This window comes from Panthera tigris, chromosome C2, assembly GCF_018350195.1.
Source record: "Panthera tigris isolate Pti1 chromosome C2, P.tigris_Pti1_mat1.1, whole genome shotgun sequence".
Taxonomy (NCBI): domain Eukaryota; kingdom Metazoa; phylum Chordata; class Mammalia; order Carnivora; family Felidae; genus Panthera; species Panthera tigris.
This window is the reverse complement of record NC_056668.1, coordinates 70,429,754-70,453,738: the sequence shown is the minus strand read 5'-3', so window position 1 is coordinate 70,453,738 and position 23,985 is coordinate 70,429,754. Positions and strand designations below refer to the sequence as shown.

The 23,985-nt window shown below is 36.1% G+C and overlaps 1 protein-coding gene across 1 annotated transcript in view; it reads left to right on the top strand.

The window, feature by feature from the left end:
- The window catches only part of OSBPL11 (oxysterol binding protein like 11), an 83,216-nt gene that overhangs the window by 20,007 nt on the left and 39,224 nt on the right, over positions 1-23,985 (top strand). The window contains exons 2-7 of the mRNA XM_007098284.3: positions 971-1,039; positions 11,047-11,222; positions 12,428-12,507; positions 14,831-15,007; positions 18,101-18,302; positions 22,952-23,097. Coding sequence (XP_007098346.2) covers positions 971-1,039; positions 11,047-11,222; positions 12,428-12,507; positions 14,831-15,007; positions 18,101-18,302; positions 22,952-23,097 — 850 coding nt within the window. The remainder of the gene's footprint in view (positions 1-970; positions 1,040-11,046; positions 11,223-12,427; positions 12,508-14,830; positions 15,008-18,100; positions 18,303-22,951; positions 23,098-23,985) is intronic.

Genomic DNA, 23,985 nt, shown 5'->3' with positions numbered 1-23,985 from the left:
TAAATTTAAAACTTTACAGTAGGTGAGTTTAAAAGGAATTCTGATATAAACTACAAAACAAATCAAGCCCATTACCAACAAATAGTCTGTGTAGGTCTAACTTTAATATGTTTTCATATGTATGAGGAACCTTAATATATTGGAAAAGAAGTATCAATGAGGTCTTGGATTTTCTCTGTATCACTATACCAGAACATACATGTAATAAAGTGGAAAAAAAAGGGGGCAGGAAGTGAAGAAACTCAGTTGTAATAAGGCTAATGACACAAGTCCCAAATAAAATCTTTCCAGTGGCAAAACTGATAGTGTTTTGCCTCATACCTGAGGTGGAGCAGGAGTGAGGGGTCACTCTCACCGAAAACAGGACCTATGTTTTGGAAGCCCAAGGAATCAGAGACAGAACAGATTGGTCTCTTGTGTGTCCCACCAGAGTGAAGAGGCATTGTTTAATTTAGAGACCCTTTTTGGTTTATTCTAGAATCATAAAACTATTTTATTTCTTTAGTATTTAATTGTTATATATAAAATATTTATATTTATGGTATATTTGTTTTATATTTATATAATTTTATATTTATATAATGATTTTATATTTGAAATATTATAATCTATAATAACTTATGGGGGATTATACTTGTTCTGAAGAAATCTGGTAAAATAAAGGCCTATGGATATCAAATTTGGGAGATTAAATACCTCTATTTGTTAACCTATAAATTTTACTTCTTATTTTTTTTAAGTAGACTCCATGCCCAATGTGAGGCTTGAACTCACAACCCTGTGATCAATAGTTGCATGCTGTACTGACTGAGCCAACCAGGCAGCCCTATAAATTTGACTTCTGAAGAAAGTTTGAAGCATTTGTAGAACACATATGTGTCTACAGCTATTTTTTAAATTGTTCAGTTAACTTCCTGATATTTCTTCTAATTTTCACTGACTCTGGTCCATTCTGATTTTTTTGCAACAGTGATCACATGGAAAATGTATATGGCTACTTAATGAAGTACACCAACCTTGTCACTGGGTGGCAGTACAGGTAAGTGATTTTTCTGTGTTATATCCCTCTCCCAAGAGACCAGAGGTGGGGCTCATAATTTTATATTCTGAAATTACTTCAGTACAAACATGGATGGGAAACCTTCTAGAGAAGGATTTATAGTTATGTAAAAGTCCAATGAATTCTGCTTTTTAGAGGGTGAGAGGAATTGACATCTGTCCAGATGGCAGGCTCCAAATATCTCAAAAGTTAATATTATTTTTTTTATTGAAGAATTAGACATAGAAATACAATATAGGGTATTTTATTAGTTTCAGGTGTACTAAAACATAGTGAGTTGATATTTATATGTATTACAAAATGGTCACATTAGTAAGCCTGGTTGCCATCTGTCACCATACCAAGTTGTTAAAGTATTAGACTGCATTTCTTATGATGTACATTACATCCTTTTGTCTTACTTTATAACTGGAAGATTGTACCTCTTAATCCTGTTTACCTATATTATTTACCCCACCTCATCTAACAACCATCAGTTCGTTTCTATATCAGTGAATCTGTTTCTGTTTTGTGTGTTGGTTTTGTTTTTTAGATTCCAGATATAAGTGAAATCACATGGTATTTTTGTCTTTCTGTCTGACTTATATCACTTAGTGTAATGTCCTCTAAGCTCATCCATGTTGTCAACAGTGGCAACGTTTCATTCTTTTTTATGGCTGAGTAATATATCATTGTGTATGTGTGTTTGTGTGTATCTATACCTGTACCATATTTTTTTCACCCAGTCATCTTATCAATACACATTTAGGTTCCTTCCATATCTTGGCTATTGTAAATAATGCTGTAATGCACATAGGGTACATGTGTTTTTTCAAATTAGTGTTTTCATTTTTTTCAGATAAATTCCTAGAAGTGGAATTGTTGTATCATATGGTAGTTCTGTTTTTATTTTTATTTATTTTTATTTTTTTCCTATTTTACCCATCCCTCCACCCATGCCCTCCCCCCCCCCCCCCCCCACTAATCATTAGTTTGTTCTCTATAGTTAAGAGTCTTTTTCTTGGTTTGTCTCTTTTTTCCTCTTTGTTCCTTTGTTTTGTTTCTTAAATTCCACATGAGTGAAATCATAATATGGTATTTGTCCTTATCTGACTCACTTTTTTCACTTACCATAATACTCTCTAGCTTCACCCATATTGTTGCTAATGGAAAGATTTCATTCTTTTTGTATGGCCAAATAATACATAGATAGTACACACACACACACACACACACACACACACACATGTATGTATGTATGTATGTATGTATGTATATCGCATCTTCTTTATCCATTCATTAGTTGATGGATACTTGGGCTGCTTTTATATCTTGGCTACAGTAAATAATGCTGCTATAAACATAGTGGGGCATGTATCCCTTGGAATTAGTGTTTTTTTATTCTTTGGGTAAATACCCAGTAGTGCAGTTGCTGGATCATAGGGCAGTTCTATTTTTAATTTTTTGAGGAACCTCCATACTATTTTCCACAGTGGTTGCACCAGTTTGCATTCCCACCAACAGTGCATGAGTGAGGGTTCCTTTTTCTCTGTATATTTGCCAGCACTTGTTATTTCTTGTGTTTTTGATTGTAGGCATTCTAACAGGTAGAGATGATATCTCATTGTAGTTTTGATTTGCATTTCCCTGAGTGATATTGAGCATCTTTTCATATGCCTGTTGACCATCTGTATGTCTTTTTTGGAGAAATTTCTATTCAAGTCCTCTGCCCATATTTTAACTGGATTGTTTGTTTTTTTGATACTGAATTTTATGAGTTCTTTATATATTTGGATGTTACCCTTATTGGATATATCATTTGCAAATATCTTCTCCCATTCAGTAGGTTGCCTTTTCACTTTGTTGATGGGTTTCTTCACTATGCAAAAGATTTTAGTTTAGGGGTGCCTGGGTGGCTCAGTTGGTTGGGTGTCCAACTTTGGCTCGGTCATGATCTCACTGCTTGTGAGTTCGAGCCCCACGTCAGGCTCTGTGCTAACAGCTCAGAGCCTGGAGCCTGCCTTAGATCTGTCTCCACCTCTCTGTGCCCCTCTCCCAGTTGCATTCTGTCTCTTTCTATCTCTCTCTCAAAAATAAATAAATGTTAAAAATAAAAAAAAAAAAATGGGAATGCAAGCTGGTGCAGCCACTCTGGAAAACAGTATGGAGGTTCCTCAAAAAACTAAAAATAGAACTACCCTATGACCCAGCAATTGCACTACTAGGTATTTATCCAAGGGATATAGGCATGCTGTTTTGAAGGGACACGTGCATCCCAATGTTTATAGCAGCATTATCAACAATAGCCAAAGTATGGAAAGAGCCCAAATGTTCATCGATGGATGAATGGATAAAGAAGATGTGGTATGTATATACAATGGAGTATTACTTGGCAATGAAAAAGAGTGAAATCTTGCCATTTGCAACGACGTGGATGGAACTGGAAGGTATTATGCTAAGTGAAATCAGTCAGTCAGAGAAAGACAAATATCATATGACTTCACTCATATGAGGACTTTAAGAGACAAAACAGGGGCGCCTGGGTGGCTTGGTCGGTTAAGCGTCCGACTTCGGCTCAGGTCATGATCTCGCGGTCCGTGGGTTCGAGCCCCGTGTCAGGCTCTGTGCTGACAGCTCAGAGCCTGGAGCCTGTTTCGGATTCTGTGTCTCCCTCTCTCTCTGCCCCTCCCCTGTTCATGTTCTGTCTCTTTCTGTCTCAAAAATAAATAAACGTTAAAAAAAAAAATTTAAGGGGCGCCTGGGTGGCTCAGTCGGTTGAGCGACCGACTTTGGCTCGGGTCATGATCTCACGGTTTGTGAGTTCGAGCCCCATATTGGGCTATGTGCTGGCAGCTCGGAGCCTGGAGCCCACTTGGGATTCTGTGTCTCCCTCTCTCTCTGCCCCTCCCCCACCCATGCTCTGTCTCTCTCTGTCTCAGAAATAAATAAACATTAAAAAAATCTTTAGAAAAAAAAAATTAAAAATTAAAAATTAAAAAAAAATTTAGAAAAAAAAAGAAGAAGAGACAAAACAGATGAACATAAGGGAAGGGAAACAAAAATAATATAAAAACAACGAAGGGGACAAAGCATAAGAGACTCATAAATATGGAGAACAAACAGAGGATTACTGGAGGGGGTGTGGGAGGAGGGATGGGCTAAATGGGTAAGGGGCATTAAGGAATCTACTTCTGAAATCATTGTTGTACTATATGCTAACTAATTTGGATGTACATTTAAAAAACTTAACAAGTAAATAAAAATAAAAGATTTTTAGTTTGATGTAGTCCCAGTTGTTTATTTTTGCTTTTGTTGTCCTTGTCTGAAGAGACAGATCCAAAATAATATTGCTAAGACCAGTGTCAAAGAGCCTACTGCCTGTTTTTTTCTGGAAGTGTTATGGTTGCAGTTCTTATAGTTAAGTCTTTAATCCATTTTGAGTTGTTTTTTTTTTTTAAGTTTATTTATTTATTTTGTGAGAGAGAGAGGGAGAGAGAGAAACCCAAGCAGGCTTCGTGCTGTCAGCAGGAGCCTGATGTGGGGCTTGAACCCACAAACAGTGAGATCACGACCTGAGCTGAAATCAAGAGTGAGCGGCTCAACCAACTGAGCCACCCAGGTGCCCTGAATTTATATTTTATATGGTGTAAGAAAGTGGTCTAGTTTCATTCGTTTGCGTGTAGTTGTCCAGTTTCGCCAACACCTCATTGAAGAGACAAAAGTTACTATTATATTAGGGTTATAATTACTTGTTCCCCTGCCTTGGGCTTTTTAAAATACCTGTGGTGATTAGGCTTTTAGGATGGTTTGGAGGCAGCAAACAAATTTGTGTTTAGTTGTCTGTTTTGTGCAGGATCCTCAAACTTCTCTGGGACCTTGGAGAGTTTAAATAGCCAGCCCAAGGTCATACAGGTAGTCTGTGAGAAGGAAAACCAGCTATCTTACATACTTTGTAGAATTGGTAGTTGCGAAGCAGGGCATTAAACTTTTATTATTATTTTTTTTATTGTGGGAAAATATACACAAAATAAAATTTATCATTTTAACCTTGTATAAATGTTCAGTTCAGTGGCACTAAATGCATTCATTGTTGTGCATTCATAACCATTATCTATCTGTAGAACTTTTTGCATCTTCTGAAAGTGAAACTGTACCCACTAAACAATAATTCCCCATTTCTCTCTCCCCCAAGCCCTTGGCAACCACCATTCTAATTTCTTCCTCTGTGCTTTGACTACATACCTACCTCATAAAAGTGAAATCATACAGAGGAACAAATATTGTGCCTGGCTTATTTCACTGAGTATAATGTCTTCAAGGTTTATCCATGTTGTAACATGTATTAGAATTTCCTTCCTTTTTAAGGCTGAATAATATTCTACTGAATATATGTACCATACTTTATTTATCTATTCATCTGTCAATGGACATGTGGGTTGCTTGTACCTTTTAGCTATTATGAGTAATGCTGTTATGAGTATTGCTGTACAAATATTTGTTCAAGTCTCATCTTTCATGTCTATTGTATATATACCCAGAAGTGGAATTACTGGATCATATGGTAATTTTATATTTAAATTTTTGGGGAATTTCCGTGCCATTTTCCATAGCTGCTGCACCGTTTTACATTCCTACTGGTTGTGCACAAATGTTCTCATTTCTCCACATCCTCACCAACACTTGTTATTTTCTTTTTCTTTTTTCTTAGTAATGGCCACCATAATAGGTGTGAAGTGGTATCTCACTGTGGTTTTTAACTTTTTAAAAATTGTAATACTGGAATTTGAACCCAAATACTTCTGACTCCAAAGTCTATGTTTTTACATTATTATCATGTTGCTTCTAATTCACATGTCATTTTGAGGCTTCTACTTTTGGCTGTGATAGAATAACAGGACTTGATTTTTTTTTTTTTAAGTTTTTAATGTTTATTTATTTTTGAGAGAGAGATGGAGCACGAGTGCAAGGGGCAGAGAGAGAGGGAGACACAGACCTGAAACAGGCTCCAGGCTCTGAACTGTCAGCACAGAGCCCAATGTGGGACTTGAACTCACAAACCGCAAGATCATGGCTTGAGTCAAAGTCTGACGCTCAACCAATTGAACCACCCAGGTGCCCCTAACAGGAGCTGAACTTAACTTTCCTATCTTAAACAACTTGAAAATTGTATATAATTTATGAAAGAATGATTTTCAGACATTTTAAAGAATGGAAGCACTGAGTGAAAATGTGATTGTTTAACAGAGATGGCAGTTTGGGCTATGTTTATTTGGAAGTGACATTAGGTAATCCAAATAAGAGTGACATGTAGGAAGTTGGAGATCATAAAACAGGCCAAAGCTGAGTACGAAAACTTAGAAGGGAATCATCCCTACTGAAGTGAGAAGGGCACTTCTCCAAGGTTTCCATCTTTTATTAAGAAAAAAAAAGCAAAGTCAAGGTAATTTTTTCATGTTATATTTTTCATTTCAGGTTTTTAAAAATTGTTTGAAGGCTTATACATTCAAACGACATGGATTATTAATTTTTAAAATTGTTATGTGACTTTGCTTTTAGCACTATTCTTTGTTCTCTTTCTTAAAAGCAAGATAGGTTAACTTTCTCCCCAAACATCCAACAACTGTCATTCTTGTTTTTTTATTTTTTTATTTTTTTTAATGTTTATTTATTTTTGAGAGAGAGAAAGAGAGAGAGGGAGACAGCGCAAGCAGGGGCGGGGCAGAGAGAGAGAGGGAGACATAGAATCTGAAGCAGGCTCCAGGCTCTGAGCTGTTATCTCAGAGCCCGATGTGGGGCTTAAACTCACGGACTGCAGGATCATGACCTGAGCTGAAACTGGACACTTAACTAACTGAGCCACCCATGCACCCCATCAACAACTCATTCTTGTAATATTGAATAATACTAAGAAACTCTCAGAAGTGGAACAGAGTAAGAAAGCTCCAAAACATACACAAATATATCAAAGTTAGTATATTTTCAAGATGGCATTTCAGGTCAGTGGCAACTTGAGACCATGGGAAGAAGTGACAGGTGTTTATCATTGCATAAAGGCCCACCAAAAAGATCCATTGGCCGCTTGTTGCACATGGCTGCCTTTCCTTACAAAAATTTCTCTAAAGTTTATTTTTGTCGTTATAAGATAGACTTCCAAGTCAGAATATTTTTAGATTAAAGTTGTATTTTGATGATACTTCATTTTACGTTGTTGGTTATTTCAAAGATAAGTCATTTCCCCAAATTGACAATTTTTACTGCAAAAAAGTAAACAATTATTTGCCAATTTTAACAGTATTTTCTTTTAACAACTTAGTTGAATTTTTCTGCATGTCAGGGTTCATGCTAAATCTTGTTTCCTTGTTACATTTAATCTTTGTTTCTACATTTTCCTTATTGGTTTAGTTTATTGGTTAGGCCAACTTGCTCAGAATGCCTCCATCAAGAGTCAATTACCTTCTGGGAAATATAGGTTTGTTAAATTTTCTCACTATGTAGATTGCCTCTCTATCTCCAAACTAAACATCTTGTAAAATTTCTCCCCATAGAAGGGATAAAGGAGGAGCATTTAGATTAAACTATGTATGATGAAAGATAGCCCAAATTGCTCTATTATGCCAGTGGGCCAATAGCATCATCTTGGTATGAAAAAGATCAGGGGTAGTGGGTAGGTCAGTCATTTAAGCATCCAACTTTTGATTTTGGCTCAGGTCATGATCTCATGGTTGTGAGATCAAGTCCCTCACTGGATGTGGAGGCTGCTTAAGATTCTCTTTTTCCCTCTCTCTCTGCCCCTTGCATTTTCTCCCTTAATCTCTCAAAAAAAAAAAAATAAAGTAAAATAAAAAATGGTCAGTTATTGGCTTATTTAACTATCTTTTTTTAAGCTTATTTACTTATTTTGAGAGAGAACAAGCAGGGAAGGGGTAGAGAGAGAAGGAGAGAGAGAATCCCAAGTAGGCTCCATGCTGTCAGTGTAGAGTCTGATGTGGGGCTTGATTTCATGAACCGTGACATTGTGACCTCAAAGTCAAGAGTTGTGCATTTAACCGACTGAGCCACCCAGGTGTCCCTCATTTTTTTTTATTGAGTTATAATTGACATGTAACATTATATTAGTTTCGGGTGTACAACAATGATTTGATATATCTGTATATATTGTGAAATGATCACCACAATAAGTCTAGCTAACCTCGTCACCATGCATTGTTACAAAACTTTTTTGTGTGTGATGAGAAATTTTAAGATCTACTCTCAGCAACTTTCAAGTATGCAATATAGTATTATTGACTATAATCACCATGCTGTTCAGTTATTGGCTATTTCTATCATTTCACCAGTCCCTCCTCACCATTATTTTCTGTGTATCTAGGTGGGTGCCTCCCATATTGTAAATTTGTGGTAGTGCTTTTGAGATAAATTGTTCACAGCAAACTTGAGATTTCCAAACATTCTACTCTGAATTTGCTTTGACTGCTTTTGAGAGAAGAGACCAGTATTTTCCTTGGTTATTTGAAATGAATTGTACTTAACTGTTTAGAACAGTGAAAAGAGATTTCTTTTTCCTTCCTTCCTTTCATTTTTGTTTGTTCTTTTTAACAGCTTTATTGAAATATAATGCAAATTCCATACAATTTGAAGAGATTGCTTACATACTACCCCACTCCTGTTTATTTGATGAAATTTTTTGAGGTAGATTCATTTCTTAGTGCATTAGTGTTGCTATAACAAAATACTACAGAATGACTTATATACAGGGTGAGTTATAAACATTTCTCATAGTTCTGGAGGTTGGAAGTTCAAGATCAGAGTGCCAGCATTGTTGGGTGAGGACCCTTTTCCTATCATAGACTTCCTGTATTCTCAGATGGCTGAAAAAGAGTCAAGGAAGAGCTCTTGGGTCTCTTATAAGGGCACTAATCTCATTCATGAGGCTTCTTAAGGCTCTGTTTCTTAATACTGTTACCTTAGGGGTTAAGATTTCAACATAGAAGTTTGAGGGGACACATTCAGAAAATAGCAGATTCATATGTGCATTTTATGTTTTATGCTTATGTTTTAGAAATTGAAGATAATGTCAGTGACTATCTTGTGTTAATTCAAATAATTTCTTCAAATATTTTGGAAAATAAAGATAACCCTATTAAAAATGGGCAAAGTGTGATGAGCAGTTCACTAAATAGAACTGGATGGTCCATAAACACATGAAAAAGTGTTTAATTCTTCTAGTAATTAAAGAAATGGAAACGTAAAAGCTCTCAAAAAAACTAATTTTTAAAATCAAAATACGTGAACATTATTTTAGTTTAGTTTTTAGGTTTGTTTATTTTAGAGAGAGAGAGTGCGAGTGAGCGAGCACACAGGCAGGGGAGGGGCAGAGAAAGAGAGGGAGACACAGAATCTGAAGCAGGCTTCAGGCTCTAAACTGTCAGTGCAGAGCCCAACGCAGGGTTCAAACTCACTAACCATGAGATCGTGACCTGAACCGAAGTCGGACACTTAACCAACTGAGTCACCCAGGTGCCCCATGAACATAATTTTAAAAATTAGAAGCATGCTAAAAGATGAACAAGAGAAACAATAGCTCTTTGCTTTTCCATCTCCCATCTCAGGCAACCACTTTCAACTTTTGCTTGCTTCTGAGCAGTTTTTCTTTCCTTGAATAGAAGGCTGATTCATTTTCTCCCAGTTTGATATGGTTGATATGGTTGCCTGTTGCTTAAGACAGTATCTTCTAGGACCTTGAACTGGATCAAATTGTCTAGTGTTAATGGAATACAGTAACCGGTAGAATGTCAAACTGCTCTGAACACAAACATTAATTTTTTTAATTAAAACTTTTTAGATTAAAAAAAAAAAGGAACTATTGTATTACTTAAATTGGAATCTGAATTAATATATTTCCTAAAGTAGTTAATCTGGAACCAAATCAGAACATCAAATTCTTTTCCAAAGTGTATCAGTATTTCATCATTTAGTTTCAAGTTCCTTATGCTTCTGCATCTCCAGTTGCAGCTTTTACATTTTTAAACAGGATAAGTAGTCTTAAGTTGTGACCTATTTCATGATACACTCACAAAATCTTTCTACCCTGACATTATTCTCATTGTGTATTTCACTGATTAAATCTTAAATCAGATTCATTTTCTTACCCAGCCTTTAGTTATCCTCAGAGTTCATATTTTGATTTGTTTGCAGTGAATTCTTTTTTTTAAATGTTTCTTTATTTTTGAGAGAAAGAGGCAGAGGGAGAGGGAGACAGAGGATTCGAAGCAGGCTCCGCGTTGACAGCAGAGAGCCGAATTCGGGACTTGAACTCACAAACTGTGAGATCATGATCTGAGCCAAAGTCAGATGCTTAACCAGCTGAGCCACCCAAGTGCCTCTCCAGTGAATTTTAAATAAAACTTCTCACTACCATTTGTCTTTGGGCAGTGTACCTTCCCCATTAATGAATTCTGGAGTGAAATCTTCCTCTGAAAGGGTACTCTATCTTTTGTTTCCTTTTGCATAATCTGGTATGCCTCTTCCCTATTAAATGCCTCTCCCTCCGTTGAAGGTTTTATACCATTCATTCATTCATTCATTCATTTTATTATTAAAATTTTTTTAATGTTTATTTTAGAGAGAGGGAGAGTGCAAGGGGGAGGGCAGAAAGAGAGGGAGACATGGAATCTGAAACAGGCTCCAGGCTCCTAACTGTCAGCACAGAGCCCAATGTGGGGCTTGAACCCATGAATCCTGAGATCATGACCAGAGCCAAAGTCGGATGTTTAACCCTATTGAGCCACCCAGGTGCCCCAATTTTATATCATTTATTAAACTCATTCAATTTTTCAGTAAGCTTATTGCTAGGAAATTCAACCAAGTGCTTCCAAGTGCTTCTTGAACTGCTTTTGAATTTTATTTTTTTAATAGCAAAAACTCCAAAGCGTAGTGATTGAAACTTATTTTGCTTTAGTTTGACAAGGAGAATTTTTAAAAATTATGACTTTTTTTTTTCATTACAGGTTTTTTGTTTTAAACAATGAAGCTGGGTTATTGGAGTACTTTGTGAATGAACAGTCTAGAAATCAAAAACCCAGAGGTACTTTGCAGCTTGCAGGAGCTGTAATATCACCTAGTGATGAGGACTCTCACACTTTCACTGTAAATGCTGCCAGCGGGGAACAGTATAAACTCAGAGGTATGATCGAGATATGAAAGTTAATAGTGTGATTTTCTTCTTCCCTTGAGAAGTTGATGTACTACTTCCCTGCTTTCATTTGGGTTTTGGAAACAGAAACCACTCTCATCAATGATGTAGGTATAATATCCGAAATCTTAGAATTGCTACAAGAATTTGTGAAATCTTTTTTAATAAATAACTTTTTTCTTTTTTTTTCCCCCAATATATGAAATTTATTGTCAAATTGGTTTCCATACAACACCCAGTGCTCATCCCAAAAGGTGCCCTCCTCAATACCCATCCCCCACCCTCCCCTCCCTCAATAAATAACTTTTTTCAAGTGGCACAATGAACAAGTGTGTTTACGATTGGCTCCTGTAAAATATTTGTGTACGTAAAACCCTGATTACTGAAAAATCTAAAAACATAGGCTTCTCTAAATGGTATATTTTTTTAAGTTTATTTATTTATTTTGACAGAGAGAGAGCATGAGCACAACAGGGGCAGAGAGAGAGAGGGAGAGAGAGGATTCCAAACAGGCTCTGCACTGTTACTGCAGAGCCCAATATGGGGCTCGAACTCACTCACAAACCATGAGATCATGACCTGAGCTGAAGTCAGATGCATAACCGACTAAGCCACCCAGGCACCCCTCTAAATGATATTTTTTTATGTCTTCCATGGATTTATATTTAACCCCTTTCTTGATTTAGTTTGCATACCCTCTTTAGGTTTTTAGCAACTAATACACAAAAGTTGGGATTTATTAAAATGTTCATATTTATTTTAAAAATATAACTTTTGTTTAGATAAATTTAATTTGTGTTTTTTATTTAATTAATACACATAAAATACAATGGTAATCCTAACTGAGCATGCTGCAAAAGATACAAAAATATCTAGTACATATCAGATGCTTAATAAAAGTTATTTTTTTTTAAATCAGAGCATATTTTTATGAGAAACTTAAGACATGCCAAATCTCATATCCATGTCTAGTTGCATGTAATTTATTCTCCTTCTGAAATATCCACATCACATCCAGCTACTGTGTTACCTACCAAAGTTGATGCTTGGGCCTTTTTCTTCCCTCACTGCTATGTTTGCTCTAGGGAGAGTAAGACCAATCCCTGATTTTAAATGATCTGTTCTTCATGCTGTAGACAATTAATTATTCCAAAAATAAATACAAAAGTGAATAACTTTTAGTTTCTTTTTATCAGCCACAGATGCTAAAGAGCGACAACATTGGGTTAGCAGACTTCAGATATGTACACAACATCACACTGAAGCTATTGGAAAGGTATGTGGATTTCATATATGATATTAATGCATAAAAATGGGGAAAAGAATATTCTATTGTATTTTTTTATGTCTTTAAATTGTGGGACTATTCACATACCATAAAATTTACCCTTTGAATTTTTTTTAATGTTTATTTATGTTGAGAGAGAGAGACAGCATGCACGTGTGAGTGGGGGAGGAGCGGAGAGAGAAGGAGACACAGAATCTGAGGCAGGCTCTGTGCTGACAGCATAGAGCCCAATGTGGGGCTCGAACTCAGGAACCATGAGATCATGACCTGAGCCAAAGTCAGATGCTTAACTGACTGAGCCACCCAGGCACCCCTACAGTTTGCCCTTTAATGTGTGCAGTTCCATTGGTCTTAATATATTCACAAGATTATACAACCATCGCAACTATCTAGTTCCCATCACCCTCCAAAAACTCATATCCATGAGCAGTCACTCCCTATTCTCCCCTTTCCAAGCCCCTGGCAAACACTATTTTCTGTTTCTATGGATTTGTCCATTCTGGGCCTTTTATACAAACAGAATCATACAATATGTGGTTTTTTGTGTCTGGCTTCTTATATTTTGCTTAATTTTTTTTAGAGTTAGAAAGCAAATTTTATTGGGCACTCAGGTGGCTCAGGTGGTTAAGCAGCCACCTCTTGGTTTCAGCTCAGCTCATGATCTCATGGTTCGTGAGTTTGAGTCCCATGTTGAGCCCCAGGCTGACAGTGGGGTGTCTGCTTGGGATTCTCTCTCTCCCTCTGCCCCTCCCCCAATTGCTTTCTCTGTCTCTCAAAAATAAATACATTTTAAAAGTTTTTAAAAATTTTAAAAAAAGAAAGCAAATTTTATTGTATGTTCAGTTTTACTTTTTTTTTTTTTTTAAATGTTTATTTACTTAGAAAAAGAGCACAAGTGGGGTAGAGGCAGAAAGAGAGGGAGAGAGACTCCCAAGCAGGCTCCATGCTTAGCACAGAGCTCGATGTGGGGCTTGATCTCTCACAACCATAAGATCATGACCTGAGTCCAAATCAAGAGTTGGATGCTCAACCAACTGAGACACCCAGGCATCCCCAGTTCTATTTGTTCTTTGGTCTTTTATGTACATGTAATGTTTTCAAGGTTCATTCATGTTATTGCGTGTATCGTATTTTATTCATTTTTATGGCCAAATAATATTCCATTTATGAATACACCACAGGATGTTTATCCATTCATCAGCTGGTGGGCATTTGGGTTGTTTCCATTTTGTGGTCATTATGAATAACATTTGTGTATAGGTTTTTGTGAGAACTCGTGATTTCAGTGAGATGTATATTTAGCAGTGGAATTACTGGGTCATGTGGTGGTACTCTGTTTAACTTTTTGAGGAGCCACCAAACTTTTTCAGAGTGCCTGAACCATTTCACATTCTCACCAGCAATGTATGAAGGTTTCAGTTTTTCCACATCCTCACCAATACTTGTTATTGCCCCCCCCCTTCTTTTTTTGATTGTAATAGGCATCTTGGTATATGTGAAGTAGAATCTCACTATGGTTTTGATTTCATTTCCCTAATGACTAGTAATGTTGAACATCTTTCCATGTGTTTATTGATCATTTGTATATCTTCTTTGGAATGTTTTTTATTTTTTAAGATGGACAGGATGGTCTCAGTACTTGAAATCCGAGGTTAGAGATCTCTAAAAAGTAACATCTAGGCAGCATAGTTAAAGGATTCCATACCTGGGTAATAGCTTGACTTAAAAAAGATTTTTTTCCCCAGGTTTTTTTTTTTCCCATAAACAAATTTTAAAAAGTTGTTTGTGATTTAGGCCTACTGCCCAGTCTTCAGGAAATTCATCACAAGAGCTTTACTCATACTACAAGATTCCAATCATTGGCAGTGATCAGAAAGTACTAGCTTATTCCAAAGACACTTGCATGCTATATTAGAAAATGTATTATATTGAATATTGCTGAGTACATTTTGCTTCAATCAGTGTGTTTACAAATCTGAAATTAGAAGTTTCTTGCTCTATATTTGTAAAATATGAAAAAATATTCTTGACAGTACAAACCTGGAATTAATTTTCTAAGTAAATTATAAGTTTACTTTTGGATGTGTCAGATGTTTAAACTTTGGGTGTCTTAAATTTTATCGTTTTCAGAAATGTTCTTATAGTCAATTCTGGTTAATTTAACTTTTAAAACTATTCATGTGTAAGCCTAAAGTGTATATATAGATATAGATATAGATATAGATATAGATATAGATATAGATATAGATATATAATAGGTGAGGGTTAGCCTAAAGTTTTTGAAAATGAATGGTTTTGTTTTGTCTAATAGAATAATCCTCCTCTGAAATCACGGAGCTTCTCACTTGCATCTAGTGGTAATTCTCCTATATCCCAGAGGAGACCAAGTCAAAATGCCATTTCTTTTTTTAATGTTGGACATTCCAAACTACAATCAGTGAACAAAAGAGCTCACTTACCTCCAGACCACCTTGTGGAAGTCAGAGAAGTAAGTATGAATTGAAGTCCAAGTAAAAATGCACAAAATAATCTAACTTGCTTGGTTTTATCACGAAAGAAATTGAATCCTGTTTGTTTTCTGGGGCACTCAAATGTTTTCTGTCTACTATGGTGAGACAATTTTTAAGTCATAAAGATTCCCTGGTTATATAGGTGATGTCCTGCGTTTCTTTACCATTTCCTGGGTACACTCTTATTTTGCAGTCTATCTTTCATTTCTCAAGTAGAAGTATAGACTCCTTTGATGTAACATGATCAAAATGGTTTTTAAGTCTATTGTGAAGACTATATGGCCAAACAAGTGACTTAAAAAAAAAAAGATATATGTAGACAAGTCCAAACATACACGATAATAGAATAGTTAAATCCTTGATGTTGCCTTGCCTCACTATTTCCCCCTTTCAAATTGAGTACCAAATAATTCTAGTTAGTAAAAGATATAGTTGTTAGGTTCTAAATATTCCTGACTTAAATTTAGTAGAGCTTTTAGATATCTGTGTAGTGAATGGCCTCACACAAGTATGTGATTTGGAAAGTAGAGGAATATTTTAATAGCCTTTTAAGGTAATTATGGCTATTCTTTGGTTCTGCATGAAAACTTGACAGTAGCAGTTCCTTATATGTTCGATGCAGTGTGGAATCAAATATATATCCTTGAACTTTTCATATTCTGTTACATGAAAATCTATCGGATTGTCTTGCACTTTGAATGTATCTTTAATCTCTGTATGATTTTGTACATCATGCATTAGTCATTTGGAAAATACTGTCTTACAGAGTTATGCAGGTCTTGCAAATGTTAATCTGTCTTATCATACAGTATCAAAAATTCCTATTCATTAGCATCCTCACTGATCTCATTAGAAAAGGCTTTCAATATTGGGAAGTTGCCAAGCTTCTGGTAACAGATAAAGGTTTTCCAAAATTCTTTTCGTTTTAAATCTCAGATTTTAAAATTGGCAGTAAATACTGTTGGCTTTTCTTGAAGTAACAGGTTTATTTTATTTAATTTTTAGGAAATGTCTACCACATATCTCCACGTGTGAATATCTATAGTTTCTAATAGTCATTCTGTAAAGAAAAAACATTCCCGTGTTTCTCCCATGCTATACAATAACACTCTACACTTACGTACTCTGGTCACCAAATGTATGGAGTTCCCTGCCCCCCACTGCCCCACCAAGCAATTCTCTAATCTTTGTGGACACCAGCTGTGTGTTCTGGAATTTAATTCAATTTCAACACTATAAATAACTCCAGAACAGACAGATATAAGAGATGTGTAGGGCGAGATATGGGGGAAATGGCATGGAAGCTCCACCCTCCTAGTACCTCCAAGTGTTCACCAACCAGAAGCTCTCTGAGCTTCCTCCATTTGGGTTTTTTATGGAGGCTTCATTAGGTAGGCATGATCAACTGAATCATTGGCTGTTGGTGATTAATTCATCCTCCAGCCCCTCCCCTCCCTCAAGGTTGGGTGGTGGGGCTGAACATATATATACATATCTGTATATTGGTTGGTTACATATATGAGTGTAATTGTTCGATCATAAGTTATAATTATTTAACTCTCTCTATATTTTTTTAAGTTTATTTATTCTGAGAGAGAGAAGGCAAGAGAGAATCCCAAGCATTCTCCACGCTGTCAGTACAGAGCCCATGTGGGGCTCGATCTCACAAACCATGAGATTATGACCTGAGCCGAAATCAAGAGTCAGACACTTAACCAGCTGAGCCGCCCAGGTACCCCTAACTCTGTATATTTAACTCTTGTAAATATTGCCAAACAGTGACCATAGTGGCCAATTCATAAGTTTGGATTACTGGAAGTTAGTCCTAAAATTTATATACAAAACATACACAAAGCACACATATATATGCATGTATAAATGTGTACATTTGGATATATTCATATCCACAGTTTTCACTTAAAACCCTTTTTTTCCGATAAGAATGAATGTTTGAGCCATTACTGTGACATATGTTTTCAGGGGCTATTTCATGTATGGCACACTGGATTTCTTTGGTAGGATATTTGCATCTCTCTTTAACTAGCCCTCTGATGAACTGTATTAAAAGTCATCTGGGGGGCGCTTGGGTGGCTCAGTTGGTTAAGCATCTGACTCTTGATCTCAGCTCAAGTCATGATCTCATGGTTTGTGAGTTCAAGCCCCATATCGGGCTTTACACTGATGTCGCAGAGCTTGCTTGGGATTCTGTCTCTCTTCCTCTCTCTGCCCCTCCCCTACTCATTCCCTCCCTTCCTCTCCCCCCACCCCACCAAAATGAATAAATAAAAAAAAAATCATCTGAAACAGAGCGTCTGAAAGCTGAGTCTCTCCACATTTCAATGTGAATTAAGATAGTGTCCAAAAGATAGGCAATCTGAGAGACTTCTGTTCACAAGTAATTAAGCATAGTACATTCAATAAAGTAATTAAGCATAATAAATTCAGTTTTCATTTAAAAATATTGGGTTGTTTATCAAGAATTGTTATTCTATTAGGTCTGTTAGGAAAAGTGTACAGAGCTCTTGATCAAAGCAGAGTGTATTAAACTCTTTTAACCTGAAAAGTATATGTATATACAGCACTTGCTCCACAGTCAGGCTAATGGGACCAGAAAGTTAGATTAAGAGAAAAGGAAGCAGGGAAACCATCATGTTTTCAAAGTATGTTCAGATTGAGCCTAACTAGGGGTGCTGAGAAGAAAGAGCTTAAGAGCCCAGACTGGGAACTAATTTTACTTTGTAATGATGTATTTAATGATGCTATTGAAGATGATCCAGAATATTTTTTTGATGGCTTGTACAAATGTATACTGTTAATAAAAGGTTTGTCAAGGCTTTTGAGCTTTGGTGCTTCCAAAGAAAAAGTGTGGCTGCCAAAGGTCCTCATCTTTTGCACAGTTGCACTATTAAGTGCTCACTAATTGAGAATAGCCAAATTTGTAATAGATTTCTAAGCCTAATATATGCCAAAAATGGCTCAGAAACTGAATATGGTAATTAAAATGGAAACTGTATGTATATGTGATACACAGAAATCATGAGTGGGACGCACAGAACTATTGTTTCCCTTAGATGATGTCTCATGCTGAAGGACAACAAAGAGACTTAATTAGGCGAATTGAATGCCTTCCTGCTTCTGGCCATCTTAGCTCCTTGGACCAGGATCTCTTAATGCTCAAAGCTACTTCCATGGCGACTATGAACTGCTTAAACGACTGCTTTCATATTCTGCAGTTACAGCATGCATCACATCAGAAGGGCTCACTGTCTTCAGGTAAGTTGTAGATTAAAAGTAGGGTTTCACATTAAGGGCTTACACATGGAAAGATTGCATTTGTTCTAATTCCTAAAAAGTCTTAACTAAAAAAAGAAAGAAAGGAAACCAGGGAGCCTCTTGGTTTTTATTTTTATTTTTATTTATTTATTTTTTTAAGTTTATTTATTTATTTTGAGAGCAAGTGGGGAAGAGCAGCAAGAGAGGGAGAGAGAGAATCCCAAGCAGGCTCCACGCTGTGACCTCATGAAATGTGAGATCATGACCTGAGCTGAGACTGAGTCAGACGTGTAACCAGGCGTGTAACTGAGCCACCCAGGTGCCCAAGGAGCCTCTTGGTTTTTACTTATCACCTTAATGTTAAAGAAAGTCTTCTTACTGTATCCTTTTTCATATCTAAATTGATTTTAGGCCTAATGATTAGTATAGTTGAATATCCTTTGGAGACCTCAACTCCACATGTTGAAAATTGAACTCAAAAACCACATCTCCTATATTTCTGTTAATATTGGTGGCATCATTATTCATCCAGTTGACCTTAGTAGAAATATTGGGACCATTTCTTAACTTTTTGTTTAGTCCACAGTTCATTATATCCATATTGAGATGTAGATCTTAAAGTCTATCAGTTACTTTTTAGTTTGAAAAGAAGGTGTACATCTAGCATTTGAGAGCACTTATTTGCTGAAATTAATCTACTGGGGAAAATAATGTTACTGTGTGGGAGGACAAAAAATGAGGTTTTCTATTAAATGAGATGAATAAAATCACATTTTTCTTTATTGAGATATAATTGGCATATAACATTGTGTAGGTTTAAAGTACACAGCATGTTGATTTTATACATATACATATTGCAGCATGATTACCACTGAAGCCTACACCTCAATCATATCACATAATTAATACTTTTTTGTGGTGAGAACATTTAGGATCTTGTCACTTAGCAACTTTGAAGTATGTAATACTGTATTTTGACTATAATCACTATGGTGTGTATTATATCTCCAGAATTTATTCATCTTCTAGTTGCAAGTTTGTACCCTTTTAACAACATCTCCCCAACTCCTCCATCTGCATCACACTGTTTTAATAAATAGTAGTAACTTAGTGGTTCACAATTTATTGTTCTCTTACCCAATTAACCTCTTTGTGAAAGAAAGATATTTTAGAAAGATAATGAGTCTCTGCCCAGGAAAAAGTTTACCATAGTCAGATCTTGATGTGGGTATAATACAGCTTCCATTCTCAAATGTATGCCCACCTAAATCAATATTTCAAGCTAACAAACTATGTTTAATGTCAATTGTAGGTATAGGTCAGGGCAGTATTATATAGGCCAGTAAGCTATGTTTGTTTCCCTTAAGGAACTCATAGTTCACTTGGGGATGAACATGTAAATACTTAACTGTAATATGGAAAGTGTTGCTTATAATAGAAACAAGATGCTTGGGGAGAATATATAAATGGACCAATACTTCTGACAGAAAAAGATCTGGGAAATGCCTAGAAAAGCTAAAAAAACAATTAGCTTAGGGGAGGTGGGGAGAGACTGGAGGGTGTTCCAAAGAGATAAGATACCTAAGTTGTGAGTTGTGAACATGCACTGGGGCCTTGGAAGAATTGTAAGAAGTCCAATGAAAATTTTCTCCTATAGTAGAGCAACACACACTCATTGTAAACAATTTTAGGAACTATTATACAATTGAAAAAAGAAACAAATCCTGCATTATCCCACCAACCAGAAACTGCCACTGTTAATATTAGTGCATACCCCACCAAGTTTTCTTTCCTTCTTAGTTTTTGTTTTACCCCATTTTTATTAGAAAAAAAATATTTTTATCTTATACTTTTCACTTAATATCAAGTATATTTTCCAATTTATGTTATGCTTTTGGTAAGTATAATTTTTATTGGCTGCATTATGTTCTTTTGAAGGGATAGATCTTTGGTTTACTTAACTGTTCTGTGTTGAACATGGGATGAGTTACCTTGAGCTATGAAATTTGGTTTAATTCTAGTGTTGGTAATAATAATTTGTTAGGGAAATGAAAGTTTATTTCCAATTGATGGTATGTAATTTTTGCAAAGCACATCAAGTAGCACACTGCTAGATACTAGATGCTTAATCCTTGATTAAGTACTATATAATTTTTTTAATTCTTAGAAATTTCATTTGTGTAGTTTAATACATAATTATATTTTTAAATGATTGCTTCATGATTAGTGGAACATGTACAATATAAATTTGCATTTTTTTTAAGTTTATTTATTTTGAGAGACAGACAGAGTGAGTGGGGAACGGGCAGAGAGAGAGGGTGAGAGAATTCCAAGCAGGCTGTATGCTGACACAGCACAGAGCCAGCTGCAGGGCTTGAACCCATGAATCGTAAGAACATGACCTGAGCTGAAATCGAGAGTTGGGATGCTCAACTGACTGAGTCTCCCAGGCGCCCCTAAATTTGCATTTTTAATTAACAAATGAAACAGACTAAACTTTACAGAAATATTTAAAAGTTGTTCTCATTACTATGTTTTGGAGCATGGATTTGTGGATATGTGGTGGAATTGATTAACGAGTATTGGTATTTCTTACCGTAAATGGTCATGTTTTTCAAATTAGGTCTGTAGAAATTTATTCTTTAGTCACTTGAGAATAAAAATATAACCGTGGAAAGAAAAACTGAGTTACCTTTTTACTCAAATTTTGAGATAACACAAGAAATCAAATCTAAGTTTAAATTAGTGTTTAGTCCCATAAGGATCATTGATTTAGGGGGGGGTCCTGAGACCGGATGATTGGTTTGATAAAGAGTATTGTGGTTTCCAATCAGTTGAGCAATCTGTTATTTTTTTTTAATCTTTAATATATATATTTTTTATTAAAAAATTTTTTTTATGTTTATTTGTTTTTGAGGCAGAGACAGAGCATGAGTGGGGTAGGGGAAGAGAGAGAGGGAGACACAGAATCTTTAGCAGGCTTCAGGCTCTAAGCTCAGCACAGATCCTGATGCCGGGCTCAAACCCATGAACCATGAGATCATGACCTGAGCTGAAGTCAGACACTTAACTGACTCAGCCACCCAGGCACCCCTTTAATATATATTGTTTTAAATTTTTTTTATTTTGAGAGAGAGGGACAGAGAGAGAGAGAGCATGGGGGAGGGGCAGAGAGAGGGGGAAACAGAGAATCCCAAGCAGGCTGTGCACTCTCAGCACGGAGCCCAATGTATCAGGGCTCAAACTCATGAACCATGGGATCATGACCTGAGCCAATGTCAGACACTTAACCGACTCAGCCACCCAGGCACCTCTGGTTGAGCAGTCTCTTAAAACAGATCTCTTATATTTAGTGTTTGTGTGCATTTTATCTTTATAAGTAATGACATCTAGATATTGATATTTAGAATAAACATTTCAGGGGTGCCTGGGTGGCTCAGTCAGTTAAGTGTCAAACTCTTGATTTCAGCTCAGGTCATGATCTCTCGGTTCGTGGGTTCAAGCCCTGCATCAGGCTCTGCACTGAGTGGAGCCTGCTTAGGATTCTCTCCCTCTCTCTGCTCCTCCCCTGTTCACACTCCCTCTCTGTCTGTCTCTCTCTCTTAAAATAAATAAATAAACATTTTTTAAAAAGAATAAACATTTTAACATAGGGGCAAAACGTTTTCATTTCTTTGGGATTTTTAAACTGGCCCCTTGAACTTACCCAGGGCATTCCCCCAATCATGAATACCCACCCCCAGTGCCAAATGAGACAACTGAGTGGCAAGGCAGGATGCTCTAGTAGCCTAGTGGGTACTTCATAATTTATCCCTGTACTGAAGTCTGGCATTTCAAGTAAATTCCCTCACATTTGTAATTTCTGCTGTGGTAGTCTGAGCATCCCTTACCGTAGGACTCTAATAATCAAGCTTCTGTGAAACCTAGATCAGCCTCTGAAATCAAATGGAACATTTTCCATTATTGATTAGGCATAGAATCCACTTTGTTATACTAGTTGAGGGTAATAAGAGACATTTGAGTCATTAATTGAGAAGATGACAGGTCTCTAAATGTGACCACTGTCTTTCACTAGGTCACCTATTATTTATTCAGTAGAAGAGCCTTTCAGTTTAAAAGTATATGGACCTTTTTTATTATGATTGAAAAAAAGAGGAATGGACATATATTTGCAGTTATATTAGCTCAAGGTGGTTATCTTGAATGGTTAGAAAATTGCTACTGAGAATAAGATTCAGTCCCAAAATGAAGAAAATTTTACTGTTGCATACTTCCAGGCTCCTCCTGTAATTGTGACTCCTTAAATCCTAATGCAGTTACGTATTTTTACAGAAAGGGTAACAAATCAACTATGAAAGGTGGGAATACATTATGGTTTCCGGATTTGCCCAAGAAGTTGTTCAGTCCTATTCAGGGTTGATTCTTTTAAAAGGTATCTGATTTCAAGTTGCAAGCTGCTCTGTGGTAAAATACCCAATCATGGTGCTCATGCTAATGAGATACAAGTGGCCGTTTTGCAGAGTGTCTTAACAGCTTGAATTGCTTTTAGTCTTGTGGGCTCAAAACAAAATCATTTAATAAAATCCACATCTGCTGAACTTTCCAGATTATGAGCAAGTTTCAGCGAAAGTTTTCTCTTACTTCATCAGGAACGACAATCGAGTGGTTAGAACCAAAGATACCTTTATCAAACCACTATAAAAATGGAGCTGACCAGCCTTTTGCAACTGAGCAAAGTAAACCAGTGGCAGTCCCAGAAGAACAGTGTGTTGAAGAATCTGGACCATTAGCAAGGGTAAGGTAATGTGAAAATACGGTTTTGATGTAAAAACTAGGAATCACTGAAAAGGTTTAGGTCTCTTTTCTTTGTCAGGGCGTACAAGTCACCCTAACACCAGAGCAGCATTCTTGCAGACTCTAGATATTGTTCTTCTACTGTAAACTGCATTGGCTTTAAAGAGGTCTGTTGTATAATACTTGTACATGTTGTGTTTTGCAGGTTAAATTATGTGCTTTTTTTAGTTGGGGCTCGCTTGCTTGATAAAAATGTATTTTAAAATTGCGATTTGCATGTTTTTATTTTTCTAGGTAATAGCTTTTATTATTTGTACAATATTTCTGTTACATTTCTTACCTTGTTATCTTAATTTAACATTATTTACTGGATGCTTACTATTAAGTTTACAAGTATAAAAGTTTACTATTAAGTCTTTTTGTTGTAAGCACGTTGCCAGACCAGTTTTTTTCAAGTGTTACTCAAAATAGCACAGTCCCAGGGTTTTATAATATTTTTATAAAGTATTTCTCATTCCACATTTCTCAGAAGCTAAAGAATATCTTATTCTAGTCATAATTCCACCACTGTAACAAATCATATTGGTCTTTTTGCCTTTTGTGTTCACATCTGGTATTTTTATGGTCATGATAATTACATAGATAGTTTTATTTTATGCTCTTTTTACTTGATACTTCCCATAAGCGTTTTTTTCTGGCCTATATAATTAAATTTTTAAAGGTTGAAGTAGGCTATTAAATATCTAGTCTCTGTTATTTTTTGTTACTGTAAATAGCACTAAATCATCTTGTCTACTTTTTTTTCCCTCTTTATTTAGGTTATTTCTTTAGGTTATATTCCCAAGTAGAATTACTGAGTTAAGAGTAATGCACAGCTTTGGTTATTTAT